We start from the raw sequence: 19,701 nt of genomic DNA on the forward strand, positions 1-19,701 counted from the left end.
GGCATGATGTCTGTAACAAGGAAGACATCGCTCAATCTTGCAATATATCTGAATATTTCAATTAACACTATCAATTTAAACTCTCATATATTGTCATTCCTCCATAAAGTAATTTCAAGACACTTTTGCACAATATTGGCTGAGTGTATATATAGTTACTGTATTGTAAACCTACCGCCAAGACCATCAGGAACATAGATCTTCAATTCAATATTGCAAAACAACATAGGTAGTGACATGGGGAAGTTCCCTTCAGTACGTAGAGAGATGTGCCGATAGCCTGCCTGCAGACCATCCAAAGGCAGAATTCTCTGGCCCAGCATCTTTCCATTTTCATCAAACACACCAAATCGCAGCACAGCCAAGTCAGGCAACACAACCTATTATAAGAGCAGCAAGTATGATTACCGAATTCTAAAAATATACATCCTGTTTCATGACCTTTAAATATTAATGAAAGATAATAATCTGGTCCTTCTTATTCCTCACCATCTGTGGCCAGAGGTACACAGTTATGACCCATGCCATCATTTAGTTTACCCATCTGTCTTTTAACTTTTTTCTTTGTTGATTTCTCTTTATTGCAGACAAATAACCCAAAAACCAATATTTCTGAATTCACATGACCCCTAGATGTGCTCATTTAAGGTGAAATCAGTAGAGGGTTCTCATAATTTCTATCAGGCAATACACATTTCTGACATTTTAACTATTAATCTGATACTTTGTCCAATGCAAATACAGTACAGTACACTCTGTTCAAATACTGTATCCTGGATACCATGTTAGAAATGTTTTACTGTTATCAAAACTTAATTACAGTACTGTACTGTATGCATTAAAAACCTTCCAGATACTAGTAGTTACATGTTATTTAATTATGTGTATTTCCATTCCATTACACTCATACAGTACATATATACTGTATATAAATTCATTTTGGATGCCTAAACCTCACCTTACGAAAGAGGAAGGGTTCCTCATTATACTGGGGATTAAGGCCATTTCCAGGAATCATACGCGTCCTAAACTCTTTTCTGATGGTGTCAGTAGGCAAGCCATACATGTCCACTTCAACATAAGTTCCAACCTTTTTGTCTGATAAGAACTGACCAGCAATCACCTGAAGAATTTTAAGGGATTCAAATTAGTACAAGAAATAATATAGTGCTTATGTATCTAGGAAGGTGATGTTGACCATGAGTAAGATGGTACAGTAATATATAACTTAATGTAATGTGAGTGAAGGTAATTACATTTCTGCCAGAACCTGCACAAAATTACTCCTGCACTGCCTTTGTTTAAGATGTTCTGGTGCATTTACTATAGTGATAAAGAAGGAAAAACTATATAGTATTGTGTCCTCTGTATATTTTCATGATATCCTGGTTGGAAATTTCTTATGAAAATTATAATAATTAAAGTTTCCAAAATAATTAAAAAATAAATAAAAAATAAAAAACTAGTATAGGTACATAGAATAACTTGGAAACATGCTAAGATGTTTCAAAGGAGTGATAAAGAGCAATGCCCTTTACTGTTGCTACATACCGACACAGAAACCTGTGCTGCAATCACACCATCCACTGGGGACTCAGCAAAGGGATCAAAAGTCTTGTCAGTACGTCTCATGAAATCAGGTTTGAGGAGATATCCACAATTCCCATTGTACTCAAACTTGCCCTGATTCAGCTGCATGGGAAGATCTGAAGTTTGGAAATTTAAGGACACCATCTGGCAACCTGCATTCCAAAACACCTGTGGGAGGTATGCAGTCAATGGAGTACAACATCATTCATATATACTGTATATATATATATATATATATATATATATATATATATATATATATATATATATATATATATATATATATATATATATATATATATATATATATATATATATATATATATATATATATATATAGTTAGCTTTCGTCTTTATTCAAGACATCTGTGATTTTATCAAGATACACACACATGTCTTGAATAAAGACGAAAGCTAAGGTGCTCCGTTGTTTCCATTTTCCCGTATTTTATCAAGATATATATATATATATATATATATATATATATATATATATATATATATATATATATATATATATATATATATATATATATATATATATATATATATATATATATATATATATATATATATTAGTTCCTACAGAGATTCAACATGGGGTACATAGAAGTTTGTTCAATGTCAAGAAACTTTATGATGAAGTTAATGTATGTATGAAAAGTGATGGTGTCTGGGAGGTTGGTAACAAGTGGGAGAATTTACTGATGTTATGAACTGTGAGCGGTGTGTTCCTACTGACCATTTTAGCCCTTTACTGAGGTTCTGTACACCTTCCTTATAACTCTCTACTTTTGTGTACATGCTTCCCTCCTGGACACTGATATCCTGCCTTATTTAGATTTCTGTTTCCCTTGATCCAGCCTGTGCATATGGGATGGAGAGAGGACAACAGATAATATTAAGACTTAAAAAATTTAGCCTTTTGACCCTTTTTATCCATCTAGGGTACAGATTTAAGTGGTAAATGAGATAATTAAAGGGGAGATACTGTACCAACAGGTTAAGGAAAAGACTTGGAAACTATATATGGAAGATAATGAGAGATATAGTACACCATTCTATGATGCGAATTTTTGCTGATCTATCATGCATGTCCATAACACTACGTCACCAACCTGTGTTCATAAAATTAAATAATCTTTAGACCATACTGGAAAATGATTTGGAATGTATGTTAATGGAAAATAATATGGTTTAGGAAAGTTGATACTTGTTACTATTGTGGAAGAAAAAATAAATTAAATGTTAATTGTAATGGCTTTCTGCACTTGTCTTGTCCAACTGTCCCCATTATTTATTCCTTCCTTTGAGGTTTCTAATAACCCTTGATCTACCCAACACAAACATGAAACAGTGGCTATACACAGGCAGAAGAGCAATGCCTTGTAAATTTAACTAGCAAATCTGATTTATTAAACTTCCCTTTGAAATATGATTACCTGTACTGTACTGTACTTCGTAAAACTAAAACTCTTATTTCAAAAAAAATTTGGACCAAAAGTGTTTAGTTGTTATTACACACCTGAGGCATATAGTTGGAAGAGTCGACCCTAGCTCCCTTGGGGTAGATTCTGGACATTTGCCGTTTGTTGTAATTGACAAATTCAATTGCCTGAGTCTTGAGGTAGCCTAACCCCATAGTTTCCGAGAAGGAGGACATATTGTGGTGGACATTTTTCTCTGTCAAGTTAGAAATAAAGAGTTCATGTCTTGACAATTACAAACTGTTCTTTTTTTATAATAATACACTTATCAAAATTATTATGTGGTAAATATTCATTATCTACACAAGTTGTGGATTTCTAAAACACACTGAAAATAAACATATATTGTATGTGACATCATATGACAGGAATGTAAGAGAGGAATAAAGGTGAGTATGTGGGTTGATTTATATGTTATGTAAGGTTTGGGTCCATATAGCATGAGATGAGTGGGGAGAGAAAGTAACGTGGAATATAATAGATGTGAAGAATATTGGTTAACTTGTGAAAATGATTGGATAAATCAAGAATAAATAATTTGTCAGTGGGAGAAAGGGGGGTTAATGGGAGGTTATCCCGCTTGACCACCCATGGGCTTCTTCTGCTGTAGTGTTTCCATGGCTACCTGAGGCTTTGTAGAAACATTGGTTAAAAATAATGACACTAACTAGCAAACAGAAGCTGAACACTGAATATAAGTGAATGAAATATTAATCAGATAATGTAAAATAAATGAACTGATCATATAATACAACTAAATAAAAAGAATTTATAATACAGTACTGACATTGAAAATTAATTTTATTCAGATACTGTGAAGAATTATACATCATAGAGTTTGAATCATTAACCAAACAGAACACATAACAGTAACTCAGGGTGAAAATAATTGTTGTACTGTATTGTACTGTACTGTGAACGATTTGAATTGGACAAGAGAGCAGCAGAATATGTCAATTTAGCTGGTGGTTGGTTCCTCCCAAAACCCTGTAAAGATATGTGCATATTTTTATTATCCTTTGGAAATTGATCAAAATTTTTATTTACAGCAGTAGTTTCACCATCTTATGAACAAATGCAGAAACATTTTATAATATAAAGCTTACAAATATAAACTACTCTACTGAATAATCTATGGAACTAAAAGACTGCATTCTAGAGTACTGTACAGTATAATTCCAGCAACTCTCTAAGACATACACTGTAAAGTACTGTACTGTATTGTATCTGTCTAATTACCTCAACTAATAATAAGCAATGCTGTACAAAACTAGCTACGTACTGTACTTCAAGAAACCCAGAACACATCCTGGATATACTTAATAATTAATCCACTAAATTAAAATACTGAAAGCTATAGAAACAATGGAAACTAAGCTGATATCAATTCATTCTGAGTAATGTATACTGTGTGAGTCTACTGAGCATGGGGTCTAAGTAAGGAACATCCACAAATGGGGCAGTACTCTATGGCCAGTACATATGGTGAAAGCTTCAATACCTTCTGCAGCTTGAAAACCATTGAAATGCACAGGCCATGCATAGTTAACCATGGATGACAGCCACGGATGGATGTTGGTTAAGGAGGTGCCAGAGTACTTTGGAGGCTCTGGTGCTCCTTCAGCACTTTTCTCTTCAGGCTACACACACAAGTAACATGCAAGAGGGCCGTGCAATGAACAGTATCACAAATTGAATGCCAGACATGCAGGTAGAGAAAATATCATTGTATATCATAGGCAAAATAGGAGAATAAGTTGTGTACATGCCTGATGAAACATCACTTTGTGGGCAGGTAAACGTAATGACAGAACAGTAAGTCAGGAGAAAATTCAGTGACACCATGAGAATATATGAAATTTAATATTATAGAATGTAGAGAAAGAAAATAATGGTTAGTTAACAAAATGAACTGAAAAATATAGAAATATACAATACTGTACAGTACGGTATTTGGGTTATGCCATTAAACACCATTTAAAAATGAAAGTGATGGCACTTTCTTTTATTTTGTACAATGATATTTTTCAATATTGTATAATAATTCTGCCCCTCATTAAGTTTCCTGTACCGAAAATTTATCTTTTATCAACCAAATTTCTAAACACACATCATTGTACATCCCCGCATACTGGTCTATCACATTACAAACAGTATTTATTTTCACTTACTAGAATGTCATCTTTCATTACATTTATACTCTACTGCATATGCAGTACTTCAGATCATCAAATTTATTTACTTATTTTTTTAATTAGGGGATTAGCCCACCAGGGCACAGGTCAATGACCCACATCAGAGCCTGGGGGGTGAAAAAATAAATAAATAAATAAAATAATTTTACCAATTACCTTACAGCCAGCATTTTTTGATCATGTAAATATCTCAGTATATTTAGCAAAGAAGATCCAAATTTATTCTTTCAAGTAGGTAATCTTCTCAAATGTACGTACAGTGTATATACTTTTCCTCACTAATCATCCACTGGAATTACAGTATAGAAATGATTCTCACTTTACAATATATACGTACTGTACTATATTAAATGTCAATTCTCAACTTTCTTTTTTATTCATATTTCCTTCACAACCTTCCCACGCTTCCCAATTTGACAATGCCTAACAAGTCATCCAGGTTATCTCAAGGCTATTATAACACTAATGGATCTATCACACAAGGAATAGTTCCATACCCAAGGAGTTATTTTAGATAAATTTTTGCCTGGGCCACACACATTCAACTTGCATCTGAGGTGAATTTTAATACTGTATCTATTTACACATTATATACACAGGAATATTAATCACAGATGAAAAATACTAGCACCCATTATGAAACACACAAAAGTACTCCTGCTCTTGGCTTTATACAGTATATCAATACTGTACTTGTGACGGTAATACATTTTCTCTTTTCATGAAAATCAACTTTAAATCTGAGACTTGCATTTGTCAGTTAGTAAAATACTCAGAAAGTTATGTTATAATGTCTTTCGTGTTCTTGTGGCAATAAAAATACCTTGTTCTCCTTTCACCTAATGTTGGTTCATTTTTTAAAACAATATTCACATTTTGAGATCTCCAATACTGTACTGTATTGTATATTTTTGTTCAAGTTTCCATTTTCTCAGTTGGTCTTTCATATCTTCCCTTGCTGGCATTGTTATATTACTCTGCTTCAATTTACTTCTACAGCGAAGTAATGAAGTTTAACACACTAACAATTTACAAAATACTGTATAATGTGTGCCTATAATGCACAAATACTGTATTATAAAAAATACCTTTATTTAGGAAATGGTGACAGAGTAATACATACCCTTGTTAGAAAAAGCATATGTGTGTGTGTGTGTGTGTGTGAAGAAGAAAGAATATACTATACTGTACAACAAAAAATTCCATATGAAAATTACAATCACACATTGATGTAACTCATAACATTATAACCCGTCAAACATAAAATTGCAGGCACAGAACCCATGCAGACAGGCTTGAAAGTAGCAAGCAAGGTTACCTTCTGCCACATCAAAACCCTGGAACTTGACCGGCTGGCAGTAGTTGACGTAGGAGGAGAGGACAGGGTGGACGTGGGTGGTGGCGCCTGTATACTGGTAGTAGAGGAAGGCTCGCTCTTCGGCCGTCAGGGGCTTATCATCTTCTAGCGAGGGCTGCGACACAGGGGTGGTGATGGTAGTGCACGAGTTACTCTACGAGGGACAGAGAAGGAGACGGAGGCTGGAGAGGTGAGGCGAGACGAGCTAGTAGCAAGGGTGAAGAACTCAGTGCTGGAATGGCTTTTGTCTTTCTAGCCTTGATGAGGGAGGGAAAAGGATGCCTTCATACTACACAGTATTGTGGGGTAATGTGGGAGGGTGGGGGGGAGCAAGTACAATTACAGGCAGCATAAATAGTGTAAGAACAATGTAACTTCTCTTCAGCAAGAGGGACATCAAGTACAGTACAGTATTACCAAATATCATGCTGTATAATAAAAATTGAATTGGATGATGGCTGACAATGAATATGTACTGTCTGGTCATTAAGGGGCAGGGGATGGGAGACAGACAACATCTACAGGCTGAAAAGTGCAATATGATCAGAAACCATACTAAATTTTGCTTGGCCATTAGAGATCTGTTTACACAACTTGTGCATACCCCAAGTGTGCATACATGTTGGGTAAGTTATAAAGGATAAAAACCATAAAAATAATCATTGTACGTAGGATAGTATGAACAACTAAAATTATAAATATGAACATTCAAGTATCAAATCAAAGCGACTGTGATTACTTGTATGCAACTTACAACCATAAAATGCATGTATCCAAGCAGTCATTCTGGCCAAACTGTACTGGATGGAGGCGAGACCATCACCAGTGGTATCTTATGATTAGCGAGGGGCAGACTTATTTATTGGCACTAGATAACAGATTACTTTAGGATTTAAATGAGGGCAATCATTCACGCAAAATATTATTTATAAAATTGCGGGGATTAGGTTTTAAACAAGAATTTCAAAGGAAACTGAAGAATAAAAAGCAAAGTGACAGACTCAGGAGGATTAGTCAGTTAATTAGTCAGAAGAGTATAGATCAAAGTTCAATTAGAATTTGAAAAAATATAGAAGGATATCAAATAAAATTCATTGTTATTTCAAGATTTTCCACTAACTGGAACTTGGTAGGTGAAACTAAACAAATGCTCATAATTTACTACAGTTCACTAGTTAGCATTTTACTACTCAAATCAATGCTCTATTATTTTGTCTAAGTAATTTTTCATTATAAAACTGTTATTCATAAACTAAATTTCCTGTCGTCTCGTTGTTATTGCCTTGAGCTGTTAAGGGTGTTATACATTACTATTAATTGGCATATGTTAAACTGAACTCATATTTACTAATTCATGATTGAAGATTATTAATTCAAAACTGAAATTATGTTATCTTTTTTTACAATACCCCACTGTACTATTCATGATAAGAAATACAGTTGGCATACAGTGTGCATTCACATTGTACATGTATACACATTATACAACTCCTTATCCATCACACTCCCTCCCATTACAAATTCTCAGCCCTCTCACCCTTAAACACACACACTGAGCCAATGCACATATAAATATCTCACATGTACAGTACTCCTTGCTCCTCACACTCATATTTACTGTACAATACACCTGAGCTGTGCCATCTTGTTACACTACAGTATTTTACTCACTGATGTAATCAAAATCATGAAATCTCTGAAATCATCCAGAAACACTTTTTTCTTCTATAAAAAACATAAATTCATCATCTTATATACAGTATATATTCAAATAAATTATTGTAGGTGTGCGCGATCCATATATATGCTGATAACCACATAGGAAACAAGAAAACACGAAGTTCTCAAGCGCTTTCGTGTAATTCACATCTTCAGTACAGACTAAGGAGAAATACTTGACAAGGCTAGACTGTCTGATCCACAGAATAGGTAACACCTTTAAGTTCAGTATTTATAGGAAACCTACTAATGTGTGTTCATACATTCATTATTATTCTAAACCCACCATAATAGAGTCAAACAGTCAGTATTCTCATTAACGATTTTACGTGCTCTACGAAGATGCAGTCCGGAATTCATTGATGAGGAATATAATATATCAATAATACTGGTTTGAACTTAAAATACCCAAGGTATTTTATAGACAAATGCTTTAACATCGCAAAAAAATCTTTTTATAGAACTGATCCTAAGCCTCCCCATGACAATAAGAATCTTTAAACCTTTTAACAAAAATTTCTCTTAAATTCTTCTACAACTGAAAACCTGGGGCATAAATGCAACATTTAGTAACTCATGCACTGTAAAACAATGTTAATTAAGAACTCCCCCAACAATGCAGGCAGCTGCATTTACAAGGTTCCTTGCAAGGAATGTAATATGTTCTACTTAGGACAGACGGGTAAAGATCTTACAACTAGACTTACAGCATATATATAGTTAGGACAGGCCAGGAATCCAATGCTCTGTTCATTCATATGAGAGATAATAAGCATTGCATTGACTGGGATAATGCCTCCTCAATAATACCTTGTAATTCAATTGGCAGCAGGAACATTATAGAATCCAGTCTCATTAAACATCCAGAATCTGTCAACATGAATTTGAGTAATGGCATGTACAAACTGGACAATTTTGTGATAAAGAAGATTTCTAACCAGGTGAAAGAGTTGGGTCACCCTACCTTATGACCTGATTATGGTGGACACCTGCTGTCCCTAGGGACTTGATCTCACTCCTTTACTGTATATATTAGCCTTGTCCAATATTACTCCTTAGTCTGTACTCACCCCTGAAGATGTGAATTACACAAAAGCGCTTGAGAACTTCGTGTTTTCTTGCTTCCTATGTGGTTATCAGCATATATATACTGTATATGTATATACTCTGTATATATGGTACATAAAGTAACGACTAAAAATTTTTAACATCACAGGCCTGGAAATTCATAAGGGACACTGCACTCAAAATAGAATAAGTCAAGAACAGTGAGGCCAAAAAGTGGGTGTTATAAGGCTAAGCTGTTGTGAAATTCCAAGCCTGTTCAGTTCTACTATTTCCTAGTATTAAAATACTAATCATTAATTCCTTTTAATTCAAATTCTTGATGACTTGAAATTTATCTTCACATGTTAAATATGCATTCAGGTGGACCAACTGTAATATGACAAGTTTCTGTATACTTAAGTTCTTCCAAAGGCCTCCAATACATTCCTCACTTCACTCATCTATGATGACTCGCCTCACCTTAGGTTCCTTTGGTTGTGGGTTGGCTTGAGAAGCATCCTCCCTTGCATCATCATCATCCACAAGATCTAGTTGACCCTTCAAGAACAATTCTAACTCTTGTTTCTCTACTTCTGGCTTCAAGCGTTTGTTCTTAATGAGAATTTTCCTCTTTAATTGATTAGGTGATGGAAGGTGATGACCAGGAACCAACTGTGGAAAAATTAAACCAAGACTTCATAAGTTGTGATTACAAATAACTTTGAGTGTGTACTGACTCAACTTGGAAATGACTTATATTTTCTTAAGACATTCATTTATTTTCTAATGGAATTTAATATGTGCCTGAAGTTCTTCTTAACCAAACACTGATCATACTACAGCATTGTTCTTGAATATACTGCATGTCCACAGTAATTCAGGAATACTGGTAGATGTCTAAATGCAACTTTTTAATATCTCATACTACGTACTGTAGTTGTTGAGTGCTCTTTGGAAACTTTTGCACGAAAAACTGACAACTGCAAACTACCACTTTTTGTTATATGAGCTGCTTTACGATTACCAAGTCAGTATTGCTGATTAAACCAAAACATTCCAGGTTCAAAGTGAACAAACACTATCAAACAGAAAATTAAAACATAACTTACTAATGAAAGTGAACTTTACAATGTATTAATCTAAAACAAACTACACAATACACTAAATTAAAAATGAACTGTACATGACATCAAATTCAATAAAATTACTTTTAGTTCTTAACAAGAAGTTACTGCATTAAGGAAGTACAATGCTGGGTACATACTGTACATCATGTATGGAATAAATCTGTAACTGTACTGTTTCCTTAGTACTGTACAGTACATATATTCTTAAAGGTTATAAAACTGAAACTACAAAAATCAACAGTAGTATAGTATTAAAAAACAGCACACAAAATGCCCAAAGAGATGCAGAGAACTTGGACTGTTTAACCAAGGCCACCAAAGACTAATACAATAATCAACGGCTGCCTTCAAAAGCTGATGGTGAACTTGACTTGTGATGTATGGAATACCAAAACAAATAAAAACCTTTCTTCAACCAGAGAAAAGATTCACTTTTTCCACTGTACCAACTCTTCTAAGGCTATAAAGTTGGGTCATCTTTTCTTTTTTATTTATCCTCTTCACCACTGATTGGCTCGTTAGCCGCTTGGGCGATCGGTCACGTCTCGTGGGCAGAACTGAGAGCAAACACACATTTAGGGGTAAGTTCCCTACGCAATATAATGTGAGAAAACTGGAGTTAAGGTTTGGAAACCAAAAGCTGACAGATAGATAGATAGATAGATAGATAGACAGATAGATAGATAGATAGATAGAAAGATAGATAGTGTCTTACCATTACACACTTTGCTTTATGGACATACACTACAGGTATAGGAAATATATGAAAAATTAAATACAAACACTAAGAAAGATCTTACAGGGCTGTCTGGGAGGGCCTCCTTTGAAAGCAGATCTCCAAAATACTCATCACAGTATTTGGCCAACTTGTACTGCTGTTTCTTGCAACAATGATTTTCAAAGGACAGAATAACTGGATAGTCAGAGGTAACAAAGGCGCAGTCTCGAATAGCAATGATGGCTTCTTTGAAGAGGATATCAGTGCACATAGCCTTTCCGTGAGTGATGATAGGCTCCTCGTCTTCACCCTTACCATCCCAACAGTCAAGTTCCACACACCTGTGGGAGAAGACCAATTCAAGAGTCACGGAGCAGCAACATGGTAACACAAAAGGTAAAAGCATCACAGAGTATTGTATGTACAGTAACTAAAACAACTATCTATGAAGGTGGGGGTCAATATGCTCCGAAATTTTACGTGTGACTAGTGACAGCCCTCATATACCAAAATTTATCGTCCATGGTCTCATATTGTTTCCCACAAAGTATGCACAGATAGTTGTTTCAGCTACTGTATATGTTAGAATACAAGTGATCTCACCTGCAGCCAGCAAGAAGGGTCTGTCTGTACATTTCTGCTGTGGACTTGCCACCAAATTGTCTTCCAGAGAGGTAGGTGTTGTGAGAGGAGTTGATGTAGTAATGGGAGAGTGGTTGGTCCATATCTTGGTAGATGTCCAGACGATCCAGAAACACAGGTGCGTTCTCATCAGACATGAGGTATGCCAACAAACCGTCTTTGCTAAATCTCTCTAAAAAATAAAATAAATAAAATAAATAAATAAAACTACCGGTAAATGATGTACATTATACAGTATAAGACATTATTCATGCTTTGGATATTATTTTAGAGTGTCTCTAAAACAAAATTTAGACTTCTACATACTATTTTCAATGTTCTCCTCGTTAGGCTCATGGGCTTTGATGATCTGCATGCACCGCTTCTCATCATATAATGGATACAAAATTTCATTGAGGCTCGGGTCTCGCTGTTTCTCATTCATAAAGTTGACCAACTGTGCTAGACTGACGTGTTCCCCTTTTGTGCTGCCAGAGGAAGATGTACATCAGTGAGGTGACAGGGGAGGTGACATAAAAAAATATAAGGTCTACTGCAAGCAGTTAGAAAAACCTCTTGATACATGAGTGCAGCTGTCAGGGTAAGAGTCAATTTAGGTTTAGTCAGTCAAAAATTTAATTTTCCATTTTTTTACTTCATGATAAACTAGGCAAGGTACACATGATGGTGTGTCCTCTGAAGAGAGTTATAACTAAGAAATTACCAACATTTCAAATAAATTTGCATTGTACACTGATTAGGAAAGGTGGGTGATGTCTACATAAAAATTTATAAGTTGTAAGTGAATGGAAAGATAAGAGAAAGTAAAACATCTCCTCTGTAACCACATACAGTGTGTATCCATAAGTAAATATTTCTTTCTATATATTGCATCTACAATGTACTGATATTCTTGATGCTCAATTTCCTAAAGGATATAAGAATTGTAACATGAAAATTTTTACCCCAGAACACCTTAACCACTAGACATTTCCACACACAAAATATCAGAGAAATCTACACCATTATTTACAGTATAGTATGTATTGAAGAATTCTGTACTCTAGTTTTGTGATTTCATAAGAAGGCATAGACATATTGGAGTTCAAATTCAATAATGACAAGAGATAATTCAAGCAAATAACATATATTGTATGGCTAAAATATTCAAACTTTAACCCACACACAACTGTATAATCTTACATAAGGATATTGGTCTTCAAATTTCATCACTGTGTAGCATTTTTTATATCAAGTCACATAAATAACTTATGGCGACTTAACAAAACTTCCAATCAAATATTAAAAAAATTATGATCCTAAATTAACTCTACTGCAGGTGAAAATCTGAGGAGTGAAAAACAGTCCAACCAGCCGCACAAAGATATTAAAGCATGAAGAAGACTTATAAGACAGGGTAGTAAGGTGACAAGGACTAAAGAGGATGCAGTATAGTTAGGTAAGTAATGTACAACTTACACGCTTGTATAGAGTTCATCAATATCAGTCCTAGGACAGATAGTATGGTAAAGTTTGTAGAACTTCTCGAAAGTGAAGGCATCTTTTTCTATGCTGTCACCCTGTTATGAGAGAAACCCAATATAAAACAAAAGCATCTTCAAAGCCATCTTTTAGGCGTTTTTTTTCTTCAAAAGTAATGGAATATGACAACATACTTCTCCATGATCCTATGAGTCAATAATGCAAATTTATGGGAAAAATAATCTTAAGCATTTCTTATGTAACACAATGTCAAAAGATAACAGAGTTTTACTTGGTGTTGCAATACAAGATGACAGAAGTGTGACACAAGGTTACATTATGTTTCTTATTGTTGTGAAAGAATTAAGAGTTGTTTCTCATCATGTGAGAAATCCTTTATAGTCCTACTTTTACATTCAACACAGTACAGTATATTATATAATGTTTAAATATTTACAGGCTGTCATGAAATGGCACAGCCCAAGTGTGTCAATATGGCCAGTACAGTACAGTACAGTATCTGTAAAGTCGTATCTATAGACAGCATTTCAATTGAAAACAGTACTACAGTAAATAGTACCTACAAATACTGGGTGTATGACATGTCTTACCTTTCCAGAAGGCAGACCCATTTCTTCTAGGCATGAATAGACCATCTTTTCTGTCTTGCCGGAGGCAAAGGTTCGGACAATGTGTTTTACAGGGATCTTACCACCACTGTCCACCATCATCCCAAGGCGCATCCAACTGTTATTTCATAGTAAAGGGAAAACACAAGGGTTAATAGACACATCTATTTGTATCTAAACATGCATATACTTTTATTACTAGTAAAGGAAGCAAGTTCTAATATAAGTGGATTGTACTTAGTATATATTATCAATGATTCAAATCAGAAAATGAACTACTATGATCTAGGAATAAACTTGTGGAGTACACTCCGAGAGGGGCCAGAGACCCTGTACAGCTGAGGAGGAAATGTGGCAAAGAAAGTCTTAATTATAAATTATTGGTGCAGTAATTAAAAATTGTGGAGATTTTAATTAACTTCATCCCATTCAATATTAATTGATGATGGAGCAATTCCTGTGCATGTATTGTGGTTACTTGAGTAACTTGTCCAACACTTTTACTGGGATTGAAATACCTGAACTGGTCAAGAGTCGCAGTGTTATATTCATAATATTGTCAAGGAAAACTATACACTTGAATCATATAGTACACTGCAGTAATACATAATGTAACTACAGTATACAATAAATTTAGCTTAGAAAACATATAAATAGGCAAACAATAAAGACATGCAATAGACTAAAGACAGGAAAAGTATTACAAGAAAGCAGGACACAAGTATGACGTAAGCAAATTACAAAGTGGAGTCTAAATACAAGGTTAAGAAAGTTAGATTTTTAATAGAAATTACTTTTACGATGAATCTGATATAATAATACTGTACACTAATGTGCACATTATATTTATTTATACCCACAACTCCCCAACCTAAGAAGGGAAAATGTTGATTACTGAATTCATCCGAGATCTTGTTGGGTTATACAGTATCCACATTCCAACTTTCAATGACATCCATTTCTATTAGTTAAAAGTTATCATGTTCACAAGATGTTTGGATGGACAGACAGCAGCAGCATAAAAGCACATGCACACATATGGGGAAGCCACATGAACTGTATCTCATGGGAAGGCTTGGTAAAAATGGTGTATAAATTTATCTGGAGAAGTAATGTTGGTAAAATCCTCATTTTTATTGTTGAGTGATGCTGGTATCATCGCACTTGTTTACTGTTAATGAGTTTTTGCCAATCTAATTATTTTCTAATTTGAACCTCACTTTCAGCTCTGAAATGTAATTCAGGAACTGTATAATCAACAGGTTTACTGACAAGTTGTCCCAAAACACGTCATGTGATTCAGTTTATTTGTTGAGAACGCAACATCAAAGCTTGATTATAAGTATAATTAGGATCACCATTTCTTTTTTTAAATATGTTGTGGTTTAGTACATTACAGTACATAACATGAGCAGCTGTACTAATGAATCATAGTACTGTAGGTATTGTAGTTAACCTCAACATATGGCCTAGCTAGCAAGTGAATATATGATGTTAATACTACATATAAATTAGCTATCTGAACATACAGTGTGGAGGGCTTAAACATCTTTCTAAAAGTAAATTCCTAACACTGTTCAAGAAAAGATGTGAACTTATAGAAAAATAATTAACATATAGCTATACACAACACCTTAAAGAACTTACACCACTGTCTTCAACCCAGATTTGTTAACAATTATTTTGTTATTTTCAACACCTATGTATCTTGCTAAGAAAACAGATAAGAGTTTATGCTTTAAGATAATACTCAAGTACTACATTACAGTATCAGATTCTGTTCACATGAAGTATACTGCACTTCAATAATATTAACAGTTTTTGGTGTGAAAAAGGTACACAGCTACAATATATACCAATAGATATAGATACTACTGTATTTTGGAATGCAATATGAAGACAATGTAAACTAAGCCTAACAGAGGATATAGATATTATTTAAGATAAAAATAGCAACTGTGGTAATACAATAAAGTAATTGAAAATTCAACCATATAATATTTCATTATACAGTACTGTACATTATTTCGAGTTATGAACTCAATCCGTTCAGAAGGTCGTTCGTTAACCGAAAGCGTTCGTTAACGAAACCATTGTTTCAATGGGTTTTTTGAATCAATTGGTTCCAGCTCACCGAAAATTTCCTAAATTCAACAAAATGGTGAAAAGTTCGCACTTTGAGATTGTGTGTATGTAGAAGGCTCCTGGATGATGATGATGATGATGATGATGATGGGATTTAGAATGGGGGTGGAGGAGAAGGAAGAAGAGAAGGCAGTGGGGTGGAAGAGAAGTCACCCCATGGTGCCATTTCACCCATAAAATTTTAGCTCTCTGGTTTAATTCAAGATTATTTTCTTTAAATCAATGCTGCACTGCATTATATATTGTCAATATATAAAATATATTTCAAAATGACCAATAATTTGCTTGGAAACACAGAAAAAAAGCATTTAGTTGAAGAGAGTCTCAAGCAAGATGTTACCTCCAGTGAAAACAGAGAGAGACTGACGCCTGTTTGCTGTGTTAAGAGGCTGGATGCAGCGCATTAAACTAGTCACTTTACCTTCAATTTCGTTCAATAATTGTTAAAATGACTAAAAAATTGAATATTAAACTTTTAAAATTATTGAATAGTATAAACTTCTTGATATTTACAAAAATAGTAAGGAATTTAAGCCCTAGAACCGATTAATGTATTGGCGGACTGATACTAAAGCTGGTTGCCCGGTCAGTGCAGTTGAATTTTTTCGTTAACCGAATTGAAGATCCTTATGGAAGGCAGTTCGTTAATCGAAATTACGTTAACCGAGGTGTTCGTTAAACGAGGGGTCACTGTACTGCAGCTTTTTCTGGGGAGTCTAAGAGTACAACTACAGTAACAGTAGCTGGTCTACCACAGTCACCGCTCCATGATATCTTACTGCTTCATCAAGTTGGTTCTGGGGCACACGTTGTTGAGTTTGTTGTTATTAGTAACTCTCCGCAGACCTAGTTGCCACATCTATATATGAGAATCCAGCAAAAGGAAGAATTGAAGAAAACTAATGATTTATGGGTAAAAATGTTCCTTTGACAAAACTTGCTACAAATTATAAACAGCGACAACAAAAATTAGTTCACACAAACTGAACTCCACCTACTTTACCACTTCAAGGTTTGTTATACATCATGTGTAACGTGTTATTAATAATGTTCTCACAATACCATGGGGGAAATGTGTGCTACATATTCTCCAGCATTAAAGTTAATAAAAAAAAAAAAAATAGAGACATAGTATTACATCAACTAAAGCTTCTTAGGCAATTTGAAGAGAATACTGACCATCCCATGAAAGAACCAAATAATAATATTTATGAGTAGGTCTCCCACAATATACAATCAACAGTACTGGTTGGTACTGTACAGCATTTGAAAAGTCTTCTTCATTATTCTTGTATTAATACATTAACTACTTAAGTAATCCTGCATATTGGAATATTTTAATGGCATAATAATTAAGAAAGAGGTACTGTACTATAGAGCACTGTTTCAAACCAACCCTAAATTATTCTCAAGACCTTTAAGGAAGTAATCAATGATGGGTCTAATGTCACCTTTATATTACTTGCATTAATTGTACATGTATTAGTCTTAATGCCTGATTACCCTCACCATAATTCTTTCATTAATTTAACCAATTCACTGTGGCAAAATAAATTTATCCTCATACATTCACTATAAAAAGTATTCCATGTCAGCTGAATACCAAGCCAATTAAAGCAATGTCAATAAAAACCTTTGCCAGCACATGCATATCACACTTAAGCCATTAAAATGTGCACAACCAAGCAGCAGTTAATGTGCTGAAGCATAAATTGGTTAATGTGCATCAGCTTGTTTCACACAAAACGGAATGATTTATGTGCCCTGAACAAGTACCAGTATCTATGTGTACACTGTTTTAGCCACAAGTTGCATGCAGTCATTGCCACATAATTAATTAATTAATTAAAATGCTAATCACAAATATACTGTCCCCAAACATTTAACACATTATAATGAGAGTCAGTACACATATCAGGCACTAATAATTACACTGAATCAATTAACAATATGTCAAGTCCACTTTTGTATCTCTGATAAAATGCATTTATAACATGTGTCAAAAGCATACCTAATGCAGATCATGCATAAATATGCTGCACCTGCAAGAGAATGCTTTAGACTAAAAATTAATGTCATGCACCAGTTAAAATTTGCTATGAGGAGGGGACTTACTGCTTTTTTAAGCACATCATTGGACATATGTTATTAGCCCTGATGTTGTGAAATATATTTCGAAGACCTTCTAACCATGCCTGTGGATAAGGAGATTATTAATATTAGGTAAAGGTATGATATTTATGTTATTGTTGCTAAGGCTGACCAACAGCTTAAGTAACTTACTCTCACATTAGTCCATGAGTAGTACTGTACTCATTATCAGTTAAGTGTATTACAGGTATCCAAAAGCCCTAAGTCACTTATTCCAGCACCTGATAAAAGATCACTTCAACCCCTGAATCAACAGCGCTACACTAGCTCAACTAGTTCAGTTCCTGGATAGGTTTAGTCTCGATGACAGTTTGGGCCTAGGGCTACCTTACACCCTGAACTGGCTTGGGACCTGGACTAACTAGTCAGACCCTTGACTACCATGATCTAACTTGGTACAAAGACTGAGGACAAGTGAATGTCCAGAACAGGCCATCTTTAAATCTTCAAATATATGAATGATTTTGTGGAAATAGATCATTTGGTGTTCTAGTTGTCCCCAAACTGCAAGAGTGTATGTCTTGTAATGAAGTAACTTGTCCCCAAGTAATTGATGCTTATAATCACAATTATTCACAATACTGTACTGGTCAGTTATGAACACAACTGGTCTCTCAGTATTGTATCTATTTTAACAAGTCCCATTACTGTATGTGTTTATCAGTGATAATGAGTAAAATGAACACCTGAACAAACAATTAACACAAGTTGCAAATAAAAACCAATAACACTCGTTGATGATGGGTGATTATAATTGCTATAAGACAAAACAAATCTATTGGATGACTGCTGAGGAAAGCCCATAAGGTGATGAGTTAAAAAACAATGAGAGATTATTTCTCAGATTAGCTTAAACAGTACCTGTACTGTATTGTGCTACATGGAAGTATATTGAGGTCAATATTCTTCGCCATATACATACTGTATACATTAATATTTCACCTGATTGTGTGGCCTCAAAAGTGTACCTCTTAGCTGTAAATACCAAAATATTCCAACAATGAAATACCCTCACTAGAGCACAAGAATATTTGGAATATTGCAGTTAACAGCAACCAGAGAATTCCGGAAATTTACTACACTCAATCGATAAACATATTTTTTATCAGATTCTTTGGTTGCTGTAATCTGCAGTTTTACCGAATATTTTAAGAACTCTATTAATAATACAGAGCTCAATATCTTCTATGTTATTCATTGAATAACAATATTATTTCTATATTCACATCATAGTCATTTATACCATGACTGTAAACATGGCCTCTACTTTTACCCAGTTGTTTCCTGTGTCCATAGCCCTCTGTTCACCTGATTGGCTCGACTGCTTGTCTGCCTTCCAACAACCTCAAGACAGTAATATGTTTGTCCTTCTTACCTACATGCTACTGTAGTAATTGTAGATAACAAACAAACCTATCACTTTGTGTTGTCAT

At 34.5% G+C, this 19,701-nt stretch overlaps 1 protein-coding gene across 4 annotated transcripts in view; it reads right to left on the reverse strand.

Annotated features, from left to right (window-relative positions):
- The window catches only part of LOC121857318 (1-phosphatidylinositol 4,5-bisphosphate phosphodiesterase-like), a 59,865-nt gene that overhangs the window by 17,615 nt on the left and 22,549 nt on the right, over window positions 1–19,701 (reverse strand). The window contains exons 5-16 of one of the 4 annotated variants that reach the window (XM_042353326.1): window positions 16,897–16,976; window positions 13,955–14,090; window positions 13,341–13,441; window positions 12,189–12,349; window positions 11,844–12,054; window positions 11,323–11,581; window positions 9,876–10,067; window positions 6,591–6,783; window positions 3,116–3,273; window positions 1,552–1,758; window positions 959–1,123; window positions 176–380 (exon numbers count right to left, since the gene is read on the reverse strand). In XM_042353326.1, the coding sequence (XP_042209260.1) occupies window positions 176–380; window positions 959–1,123; window positions 1,552–1,758; window positions 3,116–3,273; window positions 6,591–6,783; window positions 9,876–10,067; window positions 11,323–11,581; window positions 11,844–12,054; window positions 12,189–12,349; window positions 13,341–13,441; window positions 13,955–14,090; window positions 16,897–16,976 (2,068 nt within the window). Of the gene's footprint in view, window positions 1–175; window positions 381–958; window positions 1,124–1,551; window positions 1,759–3,115; window positions 3,274–4,578; window positions 4,718–6,590; window positions 6,784–9,875; window positions 10,068–11,322; window positions 11,582–11,843; window positions 12,055–12,188; window positions 12,350–13,340; window positions 13,442–13,954; window positions 14,091–16,896; window positions 16,977–18,232; window positions 18,313–19,701 lie in introns of all 4 variants that reach the window. The other 3 variants (XM_042353328.1, XM_042353327.1, XM_042353329.1) reach the window with 3 other exon arrangements.

The sequence above is a fragment of the Homarus americanus genome, unplaced genomic scaffold, assembly GCF_018991925.1.
Source record: "Homarus americanus isolate GMGI-L3 unplaced genomic scaffold, GMGI_Hamer_2.0 scaffold20465, whole genome shotgun sequence".
NCBI classification, from domain to species: Eukaryota; Metazoa; Arthropoda; class Malacostraca; order Decapoda; family Nephropidae; genus Homarus; species Homarus americanus.